At 47.7% G+C, this 21409-nt stretch overlaps 1 protein-coding gene across 1 annotated transcript; it reads left to right on the top strand.

The window, feature by feature from the left end:
- The first annotated feature begins 388 nt into the window (after window positions 1-388).
- Window positions 389-8267, top strand: LOC115909665. Its single transcript, XM_030959165.1, has 7 exons — window positions 389-449; window positions 1254-1532; window positions 2995-3243; window positions 3468-3470; window positions 6163-6300; window positions 6882-7001; window positions 8107-8267. The coding sequence occupies exons 1-7, from the start codon at window positions 389-391 to the stop codon at window positions 8265-8267; spliced, it is 1011 nt and encodes a 336-aa protein (XP_030815025.1).
- The last annotated feature ends 13142 nt before the right edge of the window (window positions 8268-21409 follow it).

Genomic DNA, 21409 nt, shown 5'->3' with positions numbered 1-21409 from the left:
TGTACTTCGATAAACTAGGAAAGGATGAAAGAAATAGGTATTTCTCCTTTGCCTGCTCCATTAGCATCTTCCTAAATGGGGTGAGCTGACCAGGAGATATTTTTATCTCCCCTCACCTCTCAGCCCTATTCTCACACTCACAGCTACCTTTGAGCTGCGGGACTTTGCAGAGCACATTGTGGCTTGCATTGGCTCAGCCCGAGTTCAGTCACCCAAAACCTTGCAGGTCTATTTTGAAACATCATTCAATCTGTCCACTATGGAGTTTCTTTTTCTTTTTTTTTTTTTTTCCCCACTCTTGCTTCTGACATCATTTCCCGAGCACTAAATTCACCGAGCTCTGTAGCCAGATCGTCTCCTCAGCATATGATGCAAGGAGCTCTTTGAGATGGATTTCAGCTCTCCTTTGACTCTGCTCTGCTTGCTGGTGATAATAACTGTTACTCAAGGTACGTAGGATTTTTCTTTATTGGGGTTGGCACAGGTTTGCCTAGATGAGCAGACACCCTAATTTTACTCCAAGATCTTTTAAGGACGCTACCAGGTTTGGGGTGACATCAAATAGTGTAACTGCTAATGCATGAAAGGAGAGGTCAGACCAAAGCAAGACAGATTGTTTTTTGAGTAAAGTAACAATAACTAATAATATTGTACTTTCTGACTGTCCTGTGTCTGGAGAAGCTTTTCAGTGGGCAATGTAATGTCCTTGTATGCAGAGTGCTGGCTGGAGAGCGACGTGGTCCAGCTCCCAACGCTCGGTGTGACCTTGGGTTAGTCCCCAGGCTGCTGCCACTTACCCACCTCTGATTTACACACAGCAACTTAATAACGTGCAAGACCTGCTCGAGTTAAAACTCTGACCTTACTCTTTGGGTGAAAGCAGCCGGGCACCTGCAGCTGTTGTTTCTGCTACCCTCTGTGAAAGGTCCATGCACTGAGTGCCCTGAGGACCTGTCTTTGCTCAGTTTCTCATCTCTGATGGGGGCTGGAAGATGGTCATCTTAAATTTAGGGAGAGAAAAGACCAGATCCTCAGCCTTTTGCTTCCCTGTTGTGCATGGTGTTCACACCATTCCTGTGCTGTTGAGGTGGGGGAAGTTGGACCTTATAGAAATCCTCCGATTTTCAATCACTGGTGATCCAACTTGTCCCTAAGGTTGGGTCTGTCCCTCTTATGTCTCACCTGGGTGTTTTCCTTCCTGGGAGGCAGCCAGGAGGGGATGGATGGACATGGCAAGCTTGCTCTCCTTTCAGGCTCTGCCATCTGGACTGGTGCGCTCAGCGGCGACTCAGCAGTCTTTTCTTTGGAAATCCAAAGCCTGCAGAACTTCTCCAGCATGAGCAAGGAGGATAAGAAATGCTCTACAACTGTCCTAAATGATACCTTGTTGGCCAAGTGTGGCACTTCTGCCAGTAGATGGCTGAACTTAGAGAACGGCTCCCTGGTGCTGAGGAGTGTGGAGAAAGACGATGAAGGAAAATACGGATTTGTTTTTCAGAACACTGCCAGAAATTTTACACTGGAAGTGTTTGGTAAGTGGCCTTCTTAGCAACAAAAAGCTTTTTAACTTGTTAGAAGCCTGATGCCTTGAAATTTTTCCAGAGACACTGCTTGAGCTTGCAGGAGCTATAGGTGCCCCTGGGAGCCGTGCCAGTCTCCCTCCTGTCCCTTGCAGCCTCAGAATTCCTGCTCCCTTTTGTGTGCCTGCTCATCCACCCACAGGCAGCAAAGACAGAAACAAAGTCACTTCTGTACAGGATCCAGCTCATTGCTTGGGTTAATATGGAGAAGGCTTAGGAGGGTTTGTTCTGCTGCTGAACAGTGCTCCAGGCAGACAGAGAGCATTGCTCTGGTCCTCATCACTGCTGTTCCTTTTGCAGGGCTTTCACTTACACAGGCTTCCAAGATAAATGGAAGCACACGAAACTGTAATGAAAATGTCTGAGCAAACTGGTCTCAGTGAAGACAAATGAGCCCTTACACCTTTTGGGCGCAAACAGGCGGAACTGCTGTGCACAGTAGGTCAAAGATGTGACTCCTTGGTGTGAGGAACAGGAGCTTAGACTGGAACTAGTCAAAGACTGCAGAAGCGTCTTGGCTTTAACCTCCATTTCAGTGGATTTACTTTGGGAACATTTGCCTCCTCCTTCTGTTCTGTTGCCACCCTAAGGCAGGGAAAAACTTTCACTGCCAGCACAGCATGTTCCTGGAGGCAGGGAATTTTAACTGAAGATGATGTCCTTGCACAAGAAAGTGGTTTCTGAGCTTATTTCCATGGATACATGTTCTCAGTGTTACTTCTGCTGTCCCAAAACCATACCAGTTCTCTATCTAGCTTGTATGTGCAAAGTGGCAAGTGTAGGAAATAGGTTTGCTCCTTGTAGTAGACTGAAAGAGAGAAATTCAGGGAAATGTAGTAAGAGTAATGATTAATTCATTTATTTTAAAATGTTCTAGTCTGGGAATTGTATCTAACTGCAGGTGTCTTGTGTTCGTGTCCATGTTGGCCATGATTTGCACCAGTTCCTCTCTAAAATGGAAGAAGGGGAAGAGTGACAGCAAAATACAAACCTCTGGTGGAGGGGAGGGCTGAGTCTCCTCCAAAGCTACAATTATCTGCTGATCACAGAGGAAGGCTCTGGCTGGCACATGCTTTGGATGTTTCCACCATTCTCTCAGACCAGGGGCTTTTATTTTATTTTTTTAATGTCAGTTAGGAAAATGACAATATGCCAGATTTTGGTGGCATCCCCATAACAGGGATCAGGAGTCACTAGCAGGGTTGGGGTGGGCACTGTTAAGCATTTCAGGGCAGAGTGCAGGGGCATGCAAGAGTCTGGTTACTTGTTTCTGTGCTCCCTTCATACAGTACATGTGGTGTTACTGGGATTGCTGGGAATGGAAGCTTCTCTTTGGCTCGTCATCACTGCTGAGTCCTCGCCTCACCTTTCTCTTTCCTCCCTGTTCCCCTTGCCCCGTGCTGTGTGTGACCAGAGCCGACCATTGGTATCCAGTGCTTCCCTGATGGAACTGCGGAGCTGTCCTGCAACGTGGCCAGCAACGAGATCCTGGTCTTCAGGTGGCTCCTCAATGGCACCCACCTGAAAGCCGAGGGGGCTTGCATCAAGGATGCTGGGAAGAAGGTTCACCTGGGCAAAACTGAGCCTGGGGAGTTTGTGTGTGAGATTTTGAAGGGGAACAGCGTCACGAGGACCAGGCCCATTACGCTGTCTTGCAGCTACGGTGAGTAATGGCATCCCCAGAAAATCTTCCTTTTGGTCTCTTGCAGCAGCCAACTTGAGGGGTTGTTGGTGTCCTCAAAATAACAAATTCTTCTGTCCTCCTCTGGCATTTCCCTTCCAGAGTTACCAAATCCTGCCTTTAGCAAGCGACCCTTTGATTTCCTTCTCCCTCCTGTGCTTTGGACTGACACAGCCTACAACCACAGATGGGATAAGTTTGTTGAGGAGGTCCTTTTACCCAGCTTTGCAGCAAGGATGGATCTCCATCTGTCTCTTTTCCTACTTTTTGGTGATGGAGATTTGCACCTCCTGTGCACCAATCCTCTATGCTTTTAGAAACACAGGCTGCTTCTGATGCGCATCCACGACCCAGATGCCTTCCAGTTTCTGTGCATCCCCATAAAAATCCTTCCACTGGTTCAGCCCTGTTGCTTCTGGACTCATTTGAGGTGTTTTGCCTCATCTCTTTTCCCTTTATCTAGGCCAGAAGCACAAAAGATTTTCTGATCTATACAAATGTCTTTCCATCAGAAGTGGGTAAAGACACAAGCCATTTACTCATGGAATGTAGGGGTTTTTTTCCCCTCCATATCCTTGCTCAGACATCTAAGTCTGAGAGGAGGCTGAGACTTTATCCATTTGCAAGCTATTCATAAATACTGAGTATTCTGCTTGAATAAGACCAGAGTTTAATAAGACAGGAAATCTGGATCCTTGGGTATAATTTAATTTACACCTTCAGTAGTGAAGGTTCTTCTACTCTCTGGCAGCAAAGATGGTTATCAAAGCTACAGGCATAACTTATCCATAAGTTTTTTGACAAATTTTGCTGTAATTAATTTAATCACAAATTATTTTTGTGGGTTATTATTTGCTCCAGGCAAAGGGCTGAATTTAGTTTTTCCCCTGTAGGTATATGATCTATGTAAAAACATCCATTTGGGCAACCTGTTGGCTGGTGAAATTAATTTTGAATAACCAAAAAACAGTTTGGCAGAAATGCCATAAACTTATCAGGCAACACAGGGATCTGAACACATGGGGTTCAGAAATTAAGAAGTCAACATATATAAAAGACTTTTATTGATTAATTACTTGTTTGTTGCTTATTTTTAACACAATATTTTATCACAAAAAAGACCTTATTAACAAGTGGCAAATTTTTAGGAAAAAGATTCAGGAAAAAAATTTCCAACTTGTGTTTTTACTTTTCACAATATTCTCTAAGCGTTCATCAACTAAAATAATTAGGGAAATTATTTTTGAGTTGCTGAAAGTTTTTAATTTTGAATATTTTTTTTTAAACTTGGTAATTGTTCTTAAAAAGACTGGAACAAGCACTCTGAAAATACCACGAGCACCTGTGTGCAGTTGTTTTTACTGTGCCAGTGAGTAGGTGGAGTATGATGGTGTGCAGTATATCCTGGAACATTTAAAATTCTTCCTAGTCTCTGGAGATATGGAGCAATTAGTGCTTTTGAGGGCTTGAAATAAGCTCCAAATGAGCCTCTTGGTTGCTGCTGTGCTGTGCAGGCATGTGTGCTGCTGAAAAGCAGTTAAATTATTCAGAAAGGGATGGCGCAGGCTTACCTAAGGAATTTTAAGGAATTTATGTTAAAGTGGAGTTGTGTGGGGTTTTTTTTTTTTTTGGATATGGCAAGAGGAGTTTTCCTAGAGGCTGCCCCAATCTGGAGGAGATGATGTCAGTGAAGGAGCGAGCCTGGATGGGTCTCTCTGTGCCCTGCACCAGCTGCCTGCTCAGCAGCAGTGAACCTGCGGGTCTGCCCCGTCACAGCAACCCTGAGCAAGGGCTGCTGAGCTGGGAAATCATCACCAGGGACTTGCGCTGCCCTTCTGCCCAGCCATCTGCAGCCCTCGCTCCTGCTGCGCGTTCTGCTCTCCGGGCTGGGCAGGGGAGCAGGGTGGAATCCTTCCCTGAGCAGCAGCAGAGCCAGGGAAGGGTTTTATCCTACAGCTCTGGCTCGAGTGGCCACAGTCCTGATGCCTGAGGCAGTGCAGGCTCTGATGACACTTGCTCTGGGGTTGGTGCAGTCTTTACATGAGTGTCCTAAGCAGATTCTCTGATGCCAGCTCTGAGGGCAGTCTCTGCAGCTTTTCCTTCAGCAGGAGGTACAGTGGAAGCAGGTGATCCCCCAGCCAGGGAATAATGTGCTCTGACTCTGTGATTCAGAAGGATGAACAATTGCTTTATTAAAACTATACTATATTACATTAGTAATTACATATTACATATTAATACTATAACTATACTAAAGAGTAGTAAACTACACTACTGAAAAAACCCATGACTGTCTGAGACAGCCAGGACACAGCTTTGAGTGATTGGCTAATCACTCAAAACAACTTTCACTGGTGTCCAATTAACCAAATCACTTTTGGTAAACAATCTGCACAACACATTCTACATGTGCAAAGACGGGAGCAGTGAATAGAGATAAGAATTGTTTTTTCTTTTTCTCTCTATACTTCTCACTGCCTTCCCAGGAAAAATCCTTGGGAAGTTGTGCCTGCTCCTCTCTGTGAAGAGAGCTGTGGCCACAAGGAAGTGCTTCCTTGGGTCTCCCTCCCTTGTTGAAGTGTAGTGTCTTTGAAACCACCACCTTTTCTGTTAAATTTGATTAAAACTTACAGGTTACCTTAGATGTCAGTGGTCAGAGCAGGCAGAAGTGAGTGCACACAGCTTGGGCACACAGGCCTCTTCTTCTAATGAAAAATTCCATGCCATAATTAGATGATGAGACATAAATCACAAAGTGCCACAGCTCACAGTGCCAGCTGCCCTGATCCAAACTAAAGCCACAGCGGTGCCAACAAGCTCTAATCTGGCTGCAGGGTTTCTCCCACTGGGAGAAAGGAGTTTGTCCACCATGGTACTAACAATGCTGCGTCCTTCCTGCAGACCTGCTGCGGTACCCGGGGTTCATTTACATCCTGGCAGGCTGTGCAGCGGGTGTGCTTATCCTGCTGGTGGCTTTGCCTGCAGCCATATGTTGCTGCATGAAGAAGAGGAGACACAAGTTCATCCCAGTGCCTTCAGGTGAGTGGGGAATGCTGTGACCCCCCTCGCTGTGGATTTTGGAGAGGACTGTGTTTGTGCAGTGGCCAAGCAGCCACCTGGTCTCAGCTGGGTGGCTGCTTGTCCTCCAGCCTGTCCTCCTTTGACCTGCTGGAGCAGAAGTTCTGCTTGCTGACAGGCAGCCTCTAGGGCCAGCAGGGTCTTGAATTAAACCTCACTTTTCCTTTATTCCCCTCACACTTGTGCCCTCACCCTGTGCTCCTGGCCAGAAGAAAAACCGACAGCAAAATCTCTCCTATGGGCAATAAAATGGAACCTCATTCAGGTGTGATCCCAAAATGGTTTCTGATGGCAGTCCTGGGTCAGCACCAGTCCCTGGGAGCAATCTGCCCATGCAGATCACCTCAAGCAGTCTGGCCAGGCTGGTCCCTGGCAGGCTGGCAGTGCCCACCCTCCGTTCTCGGCATCTGCGCGCTCCGGGAGCGGAGCCGGCACCACCTCGGGAGGGGACACAAACACGTCCTGGGGTCTGGCCTCACAGCAGCCCTGCCAGGGCTGGGGGTTGGGGGCTCCTCCTTCAAATCTCTGGCTTGGTTTCACAGAGGAGGAGAAGGATGATGGGCTAACAATGTCAGTGGTGTCCGGGGAGGGCACGAAGAGCTCCCTCAATGGAGACCGCGTGGAGGCTCAGGCTGCCCAGAGTGACCGTCCTGCCAAGCCTGGTGAGTCCAGAGACCTGTCTGAGGTCACACACCTTGTTTAGGAGGGACACAGCGCTTGTGTGCGGCTGCTGGGGCTGGAGGTGACAGTAGAGAGGGGCCTGGGACATGCCAGCACAGGGAAGGTGCTGCACCTTCTGCAGGAGCGGCAGCAGGGCGTTTTTCAGCACCTTACTCATGGCAGAGGCAGGCATCCCACAGAGGGTGCTGCCAGCAGGCTGCATGCTGTCTGTTCCACTATCTCCTGTGCTAAAACATATATCTCAGAAACAGCAATCCCCCCTCCCCGCCAAATCCCAAATCTCAGCAGTTTTCCTGCAATTTTCTCACCTTTCTCATCAGTAACATTCTATAAAAATTGGTGCTGTTTTTTAAGCAGTCATCTTCAGGACAGCAGGAGCCAATATGCTGAGCTGTAAACACAGCTAAATCCTATCAAAGCCAGAGGCTTGTGTATTTTCTTAAATTGAGGCTAGAATGGGGGAATATGGTCACATTTTAAATTTTTCAAAGTAATCAAGCATAAACCCCCACAGCCTTAGCACAATATGGTTAAGAGAGTGCAGGGATAAAAGCCCTCCAGAAATGTCCTGTTCTGTAAGTGCTTGATATTCATACTCCATTTTTTGCATTATGTTTCCTTCAGTTTTGCTTCCCAAACACAAGTGCTGGCAACGCCTTGCCTAGTAATGCATCATCATCAGCTGAAGTAGGTTTATCAGAGACATCATGAGCTGGAGCAGCTTTACACAGGTCATAGCCTGGTCTCAGCACTGCTGTCTCCATTTCTGGTGTCCTTCACTGTACCATGCACAGCCTCCTGTAGCTCTGCTGTGCTTTAAATCTAACCTTGGATGCTCTTTGCTCTGCTTTCAAAATATTATATGCTACTTATGAACACAGAGCAAGAAGGAGAAAAAAAGGCCTTTCAGCTCATTGTTTAATATTAATATACTTCAAATGTAGAGCTTTTAATAAAAAATTCAAATATTATAAGTTTAACTAACAAGTAGTCCATATTTAATTTTTTTTTTACAATTAAGTAAAAAGCAGAGATGCATGTGGAAAGTAGGCAAGAACACTTATAAACCATTTCTCCCTTTTCCAGATGCTGCCCAGATTGGTCAAGGTGTTGAGCCCCAGCCAGTGGCAGAAGAAAACTTACCGGTGCAGGTAGAAGCTGAGGAAATGCCAGATGCTGAGGTCCTAGTTGATATGGAAAGCCAGGAAGATGCCTCAGATTGTTTCCCAGATCCAACTGATGACTGATTTGACATGCTTGCTGCTCCACCCTGAAGCCTGTGACACTTGTCCTTTGCATCCCATAGTCTCTCTGTGTCTGGAAAATTTTAGCAGGGGAAAGAAGTGAGGTGTCAGACCTTCTGACCTCATTTTAAACAAAAAAAGAAAATCCAGAGAAAAGCACACACGTGGCTTCAAGGCCTGACAGGTTCACCAACAAACCAAAGGGGCAGCTCTTTGATGCTTTGCCTGACAACAGAGCTGCAGCTAAACTGAGGAGCCCAGGGGACAGCCTGGGATGAGAGGGCTCCTCCTGCTCCCTGCCCACCCCATGCCTTGCCTGCCTTTGCTGGCCAGGGCCAGGCACTACAGGCAGCTTGAGGTGCTTGCCAGAAATTTCCTGAGAAAGCCTCTTCCCAGGAGACTTCAGGGCAGCTCTTTCCCAGGCCCTGCCAAGGAAACTCAAAGGAGGTCTCAGCTGGGTACCTGCTGTCCTGGGTGCTCACCTGAGTCGCTCCTCTGAGCTCCAGATCTGGCCCTCACCTCTTGCTGCCTGGAGCAGGAGCACTGAAATTTGCAGGGCTTGAAATTTGACATTTGCAGATGCTGTGTGCAGAGCTGGGCTGGTGCTGGCTTTGCTCCCCTCTTGGTGCCCCAAATGGCAGAGGGTACAGGTCACCTTTCCCCAGAACCCGACTGCTTGGGCTGCCCCCGAGCTGTCACTCGCTTGCTTGCCTGCAGCAGGAGGGGGCTTGGGGCTGCAGTTTTGGCAGAAACCTTGATTTTAAGGCTGAGATTTGTTTGTTTATCAATGCAAGCATTAGTGCCTTTAGTTGTAATAGTTTAGCTACTGCAAGCTGATGAAGCTGGCCATCTGCCTGTGCACGTAGGCTTGTTTGGGGCTGTGTTCTTTGCACAGACAGCAGCAATTTATAGGCTCTCTTAGGTAAGTCTTGCTGCTAGGCTTGTTCTGTTCTGCTCAGGGGAGCTGTGCCTGTGCAGCAGCTGGGCTAGACCTACAGGGAAGAAGGATGTGGTGAGGAGAGGGCAGGGACTCTGTCTCAGGCAACTGAGTCCCAGCAAAGCTGCCAGGGAGTGCTGCAGGATGTGCTGCCAGAGCAAGGTATTTACTGTATGAGACAATTTTACTAGTCAGAGTGAGGTGGTAAATTAGCCTTAGTTAGTGTTAAATTAGCCTGCTGGGCTAGAAAGGCACAGTGGTAAAAGCAGAGGTGGTACAGACTGGGACCAAAAGGGATGGGGAGGTGTGTACTGCATTCCTCTCCTTCCCTGTAGTTTTGTTTTATATTGTGCTGATGCTGTGAATCCCTTGGAAATGGATTTAAGGTATGCCTGGTGAAAGCCATCCAACGAGGGCTGCACCCCAGCAGAACCCAAACTAAACTGAGAAACGGAGGGCTTGTTTCCCAGGGAGGGAGCTGGAGGGGAGGCTGCACGCTCACCTGGGAGCCTTCATCTCTGTGTACTTGCCAAGGCTCTGCATCAGCGACACCCAGCCATAGGAGACTGTTCTCGCTGTTTCCTTGTCCTGTGACTCTCTCTAGAAGATGTCTGGCTCTCGTGTGCTGTGTTGGTGGTCATTCAGCCTGTCTCTGCTTTTAAAGGCTGCCGCAGGAATCGGGTTACCCACGGTAAGAAGGAGCTGATAATTCTTTTCCTTACGGTGCTGTTCTAACTCCTTTCAGTACAAACATTCCTCAGAGGCTGTGAGTTGAATGACAAAAGAAGTGACACGGAGTGCTCGGGATGGCAGCGATGCTGGGTGCATGTCACCGGGCCGGTGTCACCAGAATGGGAGGACATAGATGCTACACTGCTGCACTTTCTGGCAGGGGCAGGAGGGGACACTCGACTCCAGCACATGCTTCAGAGGCTGATCAGTGCTCTGAGCAGAAAACTGTTTCAGTGCCGAGGGTGAGAGAGCTGGGCCAGCCTTGTCCTGCTGGGCTGGGGCATCCCAGCTCCAGCTTATCCTAGCGCTGCCTTGCTGCTGCCAGCCCTGGGAGGGATGGGGGTACCCATCACCACTGTTATCACCCCAGTCCTGGAAGGAATTTTCCCATAGAGAGGTGCGAGGTCTTTGTGAGACAGATTGACCCACGGCTGGTTTTCTGTCCTTTACCACTGAAAGTGCCATTCCAAAGGGGCAAAAGGTTCTGTTACTGTGAGGTCAAGAGAGAAGTGATGCAGCCTGTGCTCTTCCTTTAACTGTATGTGTTCATGCCCTGCTATTGTTCTCTTTCTGGTGTCTTTTATTTTCTTTTTCCTTTCTCCCTGTGATTAATTTTGTTCCAAATAAAAAGATCTGTTTTCTACCTTGTTTCAGAACTGTTTAAGTTTTGTTATTTAATAACTGTTTCTTTCTGGTTTTTGCAGGAAGTACAGGCTGATTTTCAAATTTATACACAAACAAATAAAGGAGAGGTGATAACAAGTTATTGCTGACTGGAGCTGACTTGGGTGGCCAGGGGCACGGAGATCATGAGAACATTCATCTATAAGTCACCCCATGAGGGGCTGTAGGGCAGTGGCACAAGCTTGTCCCTGTTGGAATGTGTGTGTTAATGTGTAAGAACATCTGTGTGCTCCAGCAGCTCACCAAGCCCTGCTGGTGCCTGAACTGTGAGCTGCAGGGCAGGGATGCAGGGGGATGGTCTGGTTTTACCCATCTTTATCCATCTGTATTTTTTTTTTGTGGCACCTAAACCACCTTGGCTGTGAGAGAGGATGCTGGACTGCATTGCACCTTTTGCAAGGAGGAGGTGGCTTGTTCTCACCTTTAGACAAATGGGCCCAGATTGTGGTTCAAAGGATTGTTCTGATGTGATCCTATCAAACCCCTGGAGTTTACCATCACAGGTTTATCCCTGGAACACTGGTGTGACTGGGCAGGGGTGATCCTGCCCTGCAGTCTATGAGCCCAGCACTCTGAGGAGCCATCTGCCTGAATTTCCTGGTGTTTTCCAGTCTGGCCATGGTGCTGCATCTCCCAGGAAAGTGCAGGGACCCTTTCCAGCCTGGATCTGACAGGAGAACAGGGTATGGATGTGGGTGCTGCTATCAGGAATTTGACCACAAACAGAGGTGGCTGTGCTGCCTCTTTGGGGCTCCTGGTGCCTTTGGTGATGCTGTGCCAGGCCAGCCCTGCCTTCTCTGGGCTGCTGAGACAGTCCTTGGTGCCAGGGTGCCTCCAGGTGCCTCTGGCTTCCTCTGGGAGCTTTCCAGGTGATGGGAACTGACCCCCACATCATCCTCTCTGGCCACTGGGCAAGGCTGGGAGTAGTGCAGCTTCCACCCCTCTGCTGATCCAGTGCTGGCAGGATGAGGGGAGCTCTGCTCTGGGAAATGTGGATGTTTTGGGATGTGATATCCTCCCATCAGTGGTTTGTAGCACTGTACAGAATAGAGGTTTGGGCTTGTATCCATGTCAGTCTTTCATGGTGGGAAGAGAGGAGTTTGCTTGTGGCATGTGCTAAGCAGCAGCTGACATGAAATGCAATATGTAATCTTTTCATCATGTAATTAATTTAGGTTATGAATATAAAAGTAGAGCAGAGAATGAGCTTACTTGACTTAAGATCAAAGTGAAAGCAAAAGCAAGCAAGAAGTGTGCTGTAGAATGGTGAGCAGAGAAAATGGAAGGATCCCTTTAGATTTCTTTTATCAGTCAGGATGAGCTCATCCCCACAAAACTGTCATGTCAGAAAAGCTCCCACATCCCAGTAATGAAAGAGTGCTTTGTTTCTCAACCTCTACCACAGGCTGCTGTGCCTGATGTCCCTGTGGCTGTGTAGGGAGCCCGTGGGGTGCTGCCTCAGAGCCCAGCACAGGAGCAGGGACACCAGGGTCAGAGCCAGCAGTTTATGGGGGGAGCTGCAGGACCAGCCCTCCCCGTCACCCTCAACTCTCCAGAAACAACAAGAGTAGAAGTTGGTGAGCCTGAGGGCAGATAGACAAAACTGATAATGGTTAGTGGTTCTGTGAACTTCTGCTAGAAATCTCTGTGTAGCTGAAAAAAAACCCTCTAGATTTTAGGCATGTACACGGTAGGTTCATGTCACTTTTTATGAATTATTACAGCTCATTTCAAAACAAGCAAACAAGAGGTTCATGTGTAATGAACCTGTAGCAGGCAGTGTCACAGATTGACACCTTTAAAGCCATTTCTTCAAATGAAACAGCAAATTCTGGTGGTGCTGTAAAATCCAAACTGGTATTATTGCCACCAGGCAGGCAGGAGTGAGATGCCCCACAGATTTCCACAGGTCAACACACAGAGCTGGTAACAGAAGTGGGCAAGAACGGCAGCATCACCCATTTCTGGCTGAGGTGGAAGCAGAATTCCGTGATGTGTCATTGCAGAAGCTTGGATTAGTGTTTGGATGCTGTTTGTGCCTTCTGCAGGGCTGCTCAGTGCCTGGGACCTCTGACAACCATGGCGTCCTGCATGGGTTTTGTTCAGGGTAAATGCTGCATTTCCTTTCTGTGACATTACGTGACTCATCTCCTGAGGCAGAGGATGTGGCTGGAGACAGCAGGGGTGTCTTTACTGAGAACCTAGAAGGCCCTAAGCCCTTCTAGATATTTGTACTTCTCCTGCAACCAAGAAACATAGAAAAGTTTGGGTTGGAAGGGACCTTAAAGTTTAATTTAATTCCAACACCCCTGCTGTGGGCAGGGCAGGGACACCTTCCACTAGACCAGGTTGCTCAGATCCCTGTCCAACCTGGCCTTGAACATTCCCAGGGATGGGGCAGCCACAGTTCCCTGTGCCTCAGCATCCTCACAGAAAAGAATTTCTCCCTGACACCTACTCTATCTCAGATTGAAGCCTTTGCCCCATGTCCTTGCTGGCAGATGTTAATTACATATATGTATGTATGTATATATTTAATGCATGCTGATGGCATCACTGTCACCTTCATGAAGATATTTCCTGCCTGAGGTGGGATCTCAGCCCCAAGCAGTAGAGGTTCCCCCACTCTCCCATCAGCCACGAGGTCAGCAGGAACCTGACTTTATAAAATCATTTACTACACTTGCAAGTTCATGTACAGCTGTAGCGTGCTCATTGTGCCAAACACTAAAATAAGGAAAGTTCCCATCTGCAGAGGTAGAAAATATGGGTGGCCAATGTCAGCTTATTTTTAAATTGATCTATTTTTCTTGTTAGCATATTCCATGTCACACTTAGCCAATATCCATGATAAAATACTGAATGGGGCTATAGTCTAAAGTGTGTGTTTTATAGCTAATATAAATACAGTTACTATTGGAAATTCTATGCAGAATTTTTAAAACTGATGATGGCTACTGATAGTTTTGGTATTATCTAACACTACAGAAACTAGATGTATTACAGGCCAAGAATTACTTGGAGGCAGCTTTCAGCAAATCTTTTGGAATTGCAAATGCAGTGCATTGGAGAGAATGATTGTCTACTCCCATACCATATGCAAATGGAACAAAGAAATACAGCTGGGTGCCTATCCTCCAGCCAGCACTGCTGTCTCATCTTTGGTTTATACAACTTCCTCTTTGAGGCCAAAACAGGTTTTCCCTAAACTAAGGAACGAAGCAGTTTTAAAAGCTTGCTTTTTTTTTTGATACTGAAAAGTCATGTAACAAGGTATCTTCAAACGAACAAAAAAAAAAAAAGAAGAAGAAAAAAGAACTCGTGATGGTGTTTTTGGCAAAGAGCACTGAGAGTTTGTGTTGCGCTCCTGCGAAAGCTTAAGTAGGTGGGGAGGCTGCAGGGCTCTCAGGCAAGGTCTGTCCTCCATCATCCTGCAAGCTCTGCAGGCAGTATGAAGTGTTTTTCTGCAGAAAGCTGCAGCTGCTGTTGCTTTCTCCTCACCTGCCTGGCATTTGCCATGGGTGGTGCTCCCCAGAGAGATGCACTCCTCTGCTGGTGGCACATCGCAGCCCCACTGAGCCCTGGGGCTGCAGGGACTCCTCCCTCCTCTCTGCCTTTCTCCTGAGCCATTTGCAGAGAATGTGCTGTGCTAATTTTGAGAAGCCCAAGAGGGGGAGTAAGGTTATTTCCTGTTTGCTGCTATCAGATTTGGGCTTTCTTCTTCCTCCACCTCCTCGTTCTGGCAAACCCTTTCCAGCATCTCTATCTTGATGTCACTTTCTGGAAAGGGTTTTTCTAGCTGAGATGGGAGAAGGGTGATGGAAAGGCAGGACTCCATCCAGCCTTTTGGGTACCCTGAATAGAGGTGGGAATGTACCAGCTCTCTTTCCTTCCTGTGCACAGGTTGGGCCAGGATTCCTCTTGCTGCCATAGGAGGTCATGGGGAAAGCTGTGCAACTTCAGCTTCTCTTTGTATACATTTCTGTCCAGCTGTCAAGAGTCTGGGAATTTTTTTTTCTTCCTTCAGATGATTTGGTGTCTGATAAGGAGTTTTGTTTCCCTGCCTTTTGTTGAGTGTTTAAAGCTTTGTTATTTGGCCAGTACAAAGATCTGCTTATAGCTTTCTCTGGAGAGCCAGATGCAGATGAAAAGTCCTTTCTTTGCTGGAGAGAAAATCAGGAGGAGTCAACACTGCCATGAATTTTATCTCATCCATCTTAAAAAGTCCCAATGGTCAAACAGCCTCAGCACAAGAGGAAAGTAGATGCTCATTTTTATACTGAACTACTGAGAGCTCAAAGGAATATCACTATAACACAAATAAGCATGGCAGCTGTGGTTCTAACCCAGTGCATCCTGTCTGTGAGGGCGCAGGGCATGCACAGTAACTTTCCATTGAGGCTGCACAGTAAACTTCCTGCTCTGCAAAGTGCCCCCTGAAGTTCAGCAAATTCTCACTGAGCTGCTGAAAGCCATGCGTGTAGGGAGCATGGGACACATTAATTAACAGAAAGGCTGCTCTACCATGATGGAAGTGAAAAGGGATGGCTGAAAGGAATGGTGACGCCATCTGACTGTCAGGCGTGTAACAAAAGGGCTGCAGGTACTGCCCCGGTAGAAATGCTGTGAAAAGCCACAAGTCGCCACCAGTGCATCACACAGGACAGGTGCTCATCTGCATCACACAGAACATCCTGCATTGACGTCTTAAAAAGCAGAAATTCTCAGAAATGCAATGACACAGCACCTTAGCCATTACTCTTCCTGGGAGGCAGCAGCAGCTGTGGGATGTAAATGTTCAGAGAGATGGGCAGCTTTGTGCCTGTGCTTTCCTTTGCTGTGGGAAAAGCTCTTTGCCAGCACTGGTGTGGCTCCTGCTGCAGGTGTGGGGTGCTGGCCCCAGAGCTGAGCCCATCCTGCCACTCTGTTGTCCCTGCACATTGATCTTGCTACCTGGCAGGAGGTGATGTGTTTAAATGTAGGAACAGAAAAACTTCAGAGAGGCCAAAACCGGGTTCACAGGGCACAGGAAACTTGTAGGATGAGAGAAGAAGCAGGGGAAACTGAGCTGCTGCCAGGATCTGCACTGAGCAGGAAAGAACTTGAATTTTCTCTGCATCGCATGGCTCCAGGTGCACATGGTGCAAAGGGCATCTGTATAAGTAGTGAAAGACACTTTTCTTGCTTCAGGGAGCAGCAGCAAGACTGTGCTGATAGGTTATTCAGATGTTCCTGAGACATTTACATCTTAATTTCCCAGTAATAGCAACCAAACCTCCTTATATGTAGGCTTAAGGCCACATAGTGGCCCTTTTGTGTTGCTATCACAGGTCCACTGTCTAATAAATAAACTACAGACACTTTTAGGATCCACAGTGATGCTCCAGAGAGGCTTATGCAAGGTGTTCTAGGAGGAGGGACATTTTATCCCTACAAACATGCCCCCCAGGGGCTGCACCAGTAGGAAAAATGCCAACAATGTCTTGCATTGAAGGGAAGACTTTCCTTTGTCTCTGGTAACTACATAAAGGCCACTCCTGGGAATAAATGCACCCAGTACTGAAATGCATTATCCAGTTGTTTGCGCTCAGTCTCCTGCATCACTCCTCAACCTCCCACCTGCCCATTCCAAATGTCCCTCCCTCCTCTCTGGATTTATAGTACTGTAATAGAGTAAAATACTGTGCAAAACATCAGGTATACATGCATTTATTAAGCTGATGGCTTCTGGGGAGTGTCAGATCTTGTCCAAAAGATTACTTAGATGGTGGCAACAACTTGTCTTTCCTAGATGCATTTCTAGGGGCAGCTGCTCTTCTATTATCCTTCTTGGGTAGCCAGTCCATCCACTCTCTCATGATGAAGGGGCACATTGTAGTTAACACAGGTCTTTGTGTATTTACCACTGCCAAGACTAGAAGAGGCTTTTATGGTCATTTATCTGGCTTCTGGTATGAGACAGATTGATTGCAGCATGCCAGCAAGCCAACACCTTTTGCAGCAGTAGTAATGTCACTGAATTTACTGGAACAAGATGCTGAGAGCGAGCTCCTAAATCTAGGGCCATTATAGATGATGGAAATCATCAGCCAGACTGAAATGCACCATCTGCAAGAATAACTGATGGGATGCTGCCATCTGCTCTAGCCCCAGTCGTTGCTGTGAACCACAGGCTGCTTGGTCTGAGGGGGATTATATTCCTTCAGACCAGAAATGAAGGGTGGTTTTTGTGAGGTTTGGCTGCTGACACATGCTTACAGCTGAAAAGGAGGAAAATGTGTCTGAGAGAGAACACCTGGGGCTAATGGTTTAACGGCATGAGGCTGTGTTTGGGTGGGGGGTTTAGGAATATCAGGAAAAGGCCCTGATCCCAGGGGCTTCTGGGGCACTGGGATGGGCTCAGCAGGGAAGTGCTCACAGCTCCAAGTCTGTCTGAGCTGAAGAATTGTTTGGACAATATTTTTAGGCTCAGGGTGTCATTCTTGGGGCTGTCCTTTCAGGGACAGGAGGTGAGTCTTTGTGGATCCCTTCCACCTCAGAATATTCTATGTGGCATTATGGACATTGCAGGGGAATTGTGTCTCTTCAAATAATCAGGTGAGGACTATTTTTCATGATTCATGGATTGAAAAGGTTAATTTACTTTTCTTGAGAGAAGGATAAAAAGTTTGTGCAGACAACTTTTTCAGTATCAGTGCTCTGTGTGTGTGTCACTCTTTCTGGGAGATTTCCATTGTGCATGGGCAGTTCAGGGCTCTGAGCTAGCTCTGAGGCACTGAGTCAGCATCCCTGCCAAACCCTTGGCTAAAGCTCTATTTTGAGTTATTGATCTTCATATTTCCACCACTTGATTCACTTTCTTCCTTTCTTGGCCCTGTGTGAGGCAGAAGTGAAGAGGAGGCAGGATGTGTCCTCCATCAACCAAATGGCTGAAACTCTACGTGGGAGCCAGCAGTTCCTTGGCATTTCCTAGTGCAGGGCACTGCCCCTTGCTAGGGCTGACTTTGCTTCTCCCTTGCTCCAGCCACTGCCCACAATTCCTCCTGCTTTGTGAAAAGCTGCAGTGAAGGGGAATGTGCCATCAGGAAGCCCTTAGCTGCCACCCAGGGCAACCCAGATGGAGCTGAGCCTGGCAGGCCAGGGTGCAAGCTCAGGAGAGCTCCCAAGAGTGAAGTTACCCTTCCCCAAAGCTGCCCCTCCACATATTACCTACCTGACACTCCAATTAAAATCACATTTGCTCTTCTCCTCACACACTGTGCCTCATCGAAGGCCTGGTGAGAGATTTAGAGGTGTGAAGCTCTTGGGTGATGCTCAGTGCAGGATGTCTGACTCACGTGAGAATGCCACTTACTATAACCAAAGTTCCATACCAGAGAAGATGGTACAAACTGTCAGATGGGCTCTAAATCTACTTTTTGTAGTCTTCCTTTTCTAGATCAAATAACAGTATTTTTTATAACAGTATTTCTTTCAACAATATTTTTTTTTAAATAAGCCTCAGGCATGAATGTTTATTGGCTCATCACCAAGCTGAGAACTTAGAGCTGCGAACAGCTGCATATTGTCTCTTGAGATGTTGCCTTCAGATGTGTGGGGACTCTGTCACCTTTAGAAGGAAATGTGAGTATGATACTTACATTCCCTGTGAGGAAACTGTGTGCTGTCTTACAAAGAGCAGAAGTGTAAAGGAAAGAGCAAGCCACAAAAGCAAATGTTCGAGTGCAGCGCTTTGTGGCTTCTGCAGTGGAAACAATGCCTCAGAGAGAGAGCAGAGGTGTGCAAAGACCAGCCCATGGCTGTGGCTGTGCTCAGTCCTCTGCTTTCCTGTGTGTAGCAGTACAATGGGCTGAACAGGGCTCCAGCATCCTTAACTTGATGCTAAGGACAGGCCCAACTGAGCCAGGCCTAGCAGCACCGTGCTGAGAGACATCTGCTTTTCTACCCTTGCCCATTTTCTAGCTGGCTTTGTTTAATCCAGTGGTGTCCTGTGTTAGGAGAGAGGCTGTCTGAGTGAGGAGGAGGGTGTGAGAGCACTGTTATCTCCAGCTGTTATCTCCAGCTCACCCTGTCCTGCCCAGCAGAGCTGGGGCCAGTGCCTGGGCTGTGGCCGCACCGAGCTCCAGCCACAGCTCTCTCTGTGCCGCTCCCTCCACCTTGGAGGGCATCTCTGGCCAGTGCTCTGTGCTGGAGCTGTTCTCAGGGTGTTTACCCCGTGCCACATCTCTGAAGGTACATGCTGGCTTCTAGAGTTCCTCTGTGGCAGCAGCCCAGATCTGCTGTGCTTTCCAAAGACACCTTCAGGCACCTTCTCCTCAATGCCTTCTCCTGGGCCTCTCCTTGAAGGGAAAACAGAGACATCAGTGCAACTTCCTTCCAAGTAACATCCAAAAAATCCTTCTTCTAAAACGGGGATCAGAGCCCAATTGAGATTGCAGCATGACATTACCTTACTTTTCAAGGAGAGGAAGGGTAAAACTGGCAGAATATTGACATTTCCCCACTTGTCATCTGGCAGGAAGACTGAGCTCAGAGACACAGGCTGCTTTGTCTCTCTCCAGCTGGGTCTGATGGTGCAGGAGGTTTCAGAGGCTGGTTAGAAAAGGGGCTGCTTTTGGGACAGACCCTGCACGTGCCAGGATCTCATGGGGAACTCTTGCTGCAGGTGAGTGATGTGCCCCTTTTGCAGGCTTGGCTGTGCTTTTGGCTTTTGTCACTCAAAGCCTTGCAAGTGGATTTTGTGAATATGCACCAAGTACTCAGGAGCACCAAGGCCCAGTGTCACTTGTGTGATGTCCAGTGACCATGGGGCACCAGCCACTGAGCCCTCAGCCTTCTCTCAAGTGCTTCTTCACTGCTCGCAGTAGGCTCATTTTTGAACAGACATTTTACGTCCCTTACAAATGGGTTCTTGCTCCAACAGCAAGCAGGATATTTGATGAGCTGGTGTGCTGGACCATGGGGGCTTTTGGTCTGACCCATTTCAGCTGTGAGTTCAGAAGGTTGTGTGTGGCATGTGAGCCTGCCAAACTGCTTAACTGGAAGTAGTGGCCTTCATTATGCATACAGGGAATTCTTTTACACCCGGTTCTACCACTATGGAGCTTTACCTGTCTTCTCTCTCACACATTCACACACACTCACACCTTTCCCTTTGCATTTCATTTATACTGTGACAATTCCCACCCCAGAGTGTTGGCAGGCTGAACATGCCAACAAACAGACAACTGCAGGGGTACCCTGGAAGCAGGCAGGGGCTTTGAGGGATGTTTCTCTGAAGAAGAAGAAGGGAGACAAAGTTGAGCAGAGCATGGACAGTGGTTTCAGCATGCTGGACTTCCCTCTGCTCTGCTTGATGGACCCAGCAAAAAACCTTCAAAAAACAGAGGACAAATCAGGGTTGCTGCCTTTGCCCAAATTTCTTTAGGTGCTCAGGCTGGAAGAAGACATGTCCAGGAGTTTGACACAGCTTGCTTGGCTGAGGAGATACCTGAGTGTGGTAGCCCCTGCCCTCAGCTTGTTTCTTGCCACAGAGGGGGGAGGGCAGGCGCAGAAATGTGATCTTACTGCTGTTGCTTCCTCTCTCCTTTTGTGTGTGCCTCCTTTGTGAGTTCTTTGAAAGGAAGAAAATAGCAGAAAGAAGGAAGAAAAACTAGCTTTTCCTGCACTGAGTGTTTTTTTTTTATCTCATTAATACCAGTAAAAAATGGTTAAGCTGGGGAAGGGGAGGCGTCTAACAAGGAAGACCTAACCTCAAGGAACAGGAATGACATGAACGAACAAGAAAGATTTATCTACTCTTGTACATTTCTGGTGCCACAGATTTCCTTCTGTCTTCTTTCTTGGCCTACATCTGTGACAAAAAGCTGGAAGATTTCAGTGGCTACTGCAGCAGAGGAATTATGGTGGTGAGGATAAGACTCAAAATCCTCACAACTCCATCTGTTTCATATTGGAATCAGGGATAAGGACTTCTTAGCTTCTCTCATGTTTTTGGACCTAGCTCCTCACAGCTTCTTTCCTCTTTCCCACAGCAGCCCTGGCTACATCAAGGCAGGGTTCTCACCCCCTTCCATGCCCATCCCTCTCACAGCTTGCAGGAAGCATTTGTGCCTCTGGCCAGCCCCTCATACCCCAGATGCTGATGCCAAGCTGATCCTGCTGCTTTCCAAGGGAAGTGTGTCTCCTTTCCAAGTGTTGTCCAACAGCCACCTGCTCCTCACTGGGGCTCCTGGGCTCGCTCTCCCCTTGCTGCTGCTGAGGCTGTGGGGGAGAATTAGGGCTCCCATCACTCCCCCACCCAAAAACTGCATCCCTCCCACTGGGATGGTGGCATGTGGATTGTGAAAAGCCCAGAAAAAGGTACCCAGATGTCCTAACTCTTTGTTTCTGTTGTCTCATATTGTCCTAATCCAAATTGTCCAAATTATTATTACTCTAACAATATTGCTATTTTTATAACCATTTTATTATCATTAAACTTTTAAAATTTAAAAAACCCCAAGTGATTGGTGTTTCTCACATGGATGCTGGAGCTGAGCTCTCCAGGTGAGCATGGAGGAGGACGAGGGCCCCATCTGGCCCTCCAGCTGGGTGGACAAACCTCCAGGGCATTCCTGCAGTTTAGTGCCCATTTTCTTTGTTGTCTCCATGTTGCCTCCATGCAGACAAAGCACCCTGTTGAGGCTTATTTCCGCCCCTGCTAGAAATGAGAAGTGCTGGAGGAGAGGAGGAGGGCACAGAGGCTGCACCGATGTCCCATCCCTGCCTGCTCACAGCAGAAAATCTTTTC

The sequence above is a fragment of the Camarhynchus parvulus genome, chromosome 1 (genome assembly GCF_901933205.1).
Source record: "Camarhynchus parvulus chromosome 1, STF_HiC, whole genome shotgun sequence".
NCBI lineage: Eukaryota > Metazoa > Chordata > Aves > Passeriformes > Thraupidae > Camarhynchus > Camarhynchus parvulus.
This window is presented reverse-complemented; position numbering and strand designations above follow the sequence as displayed.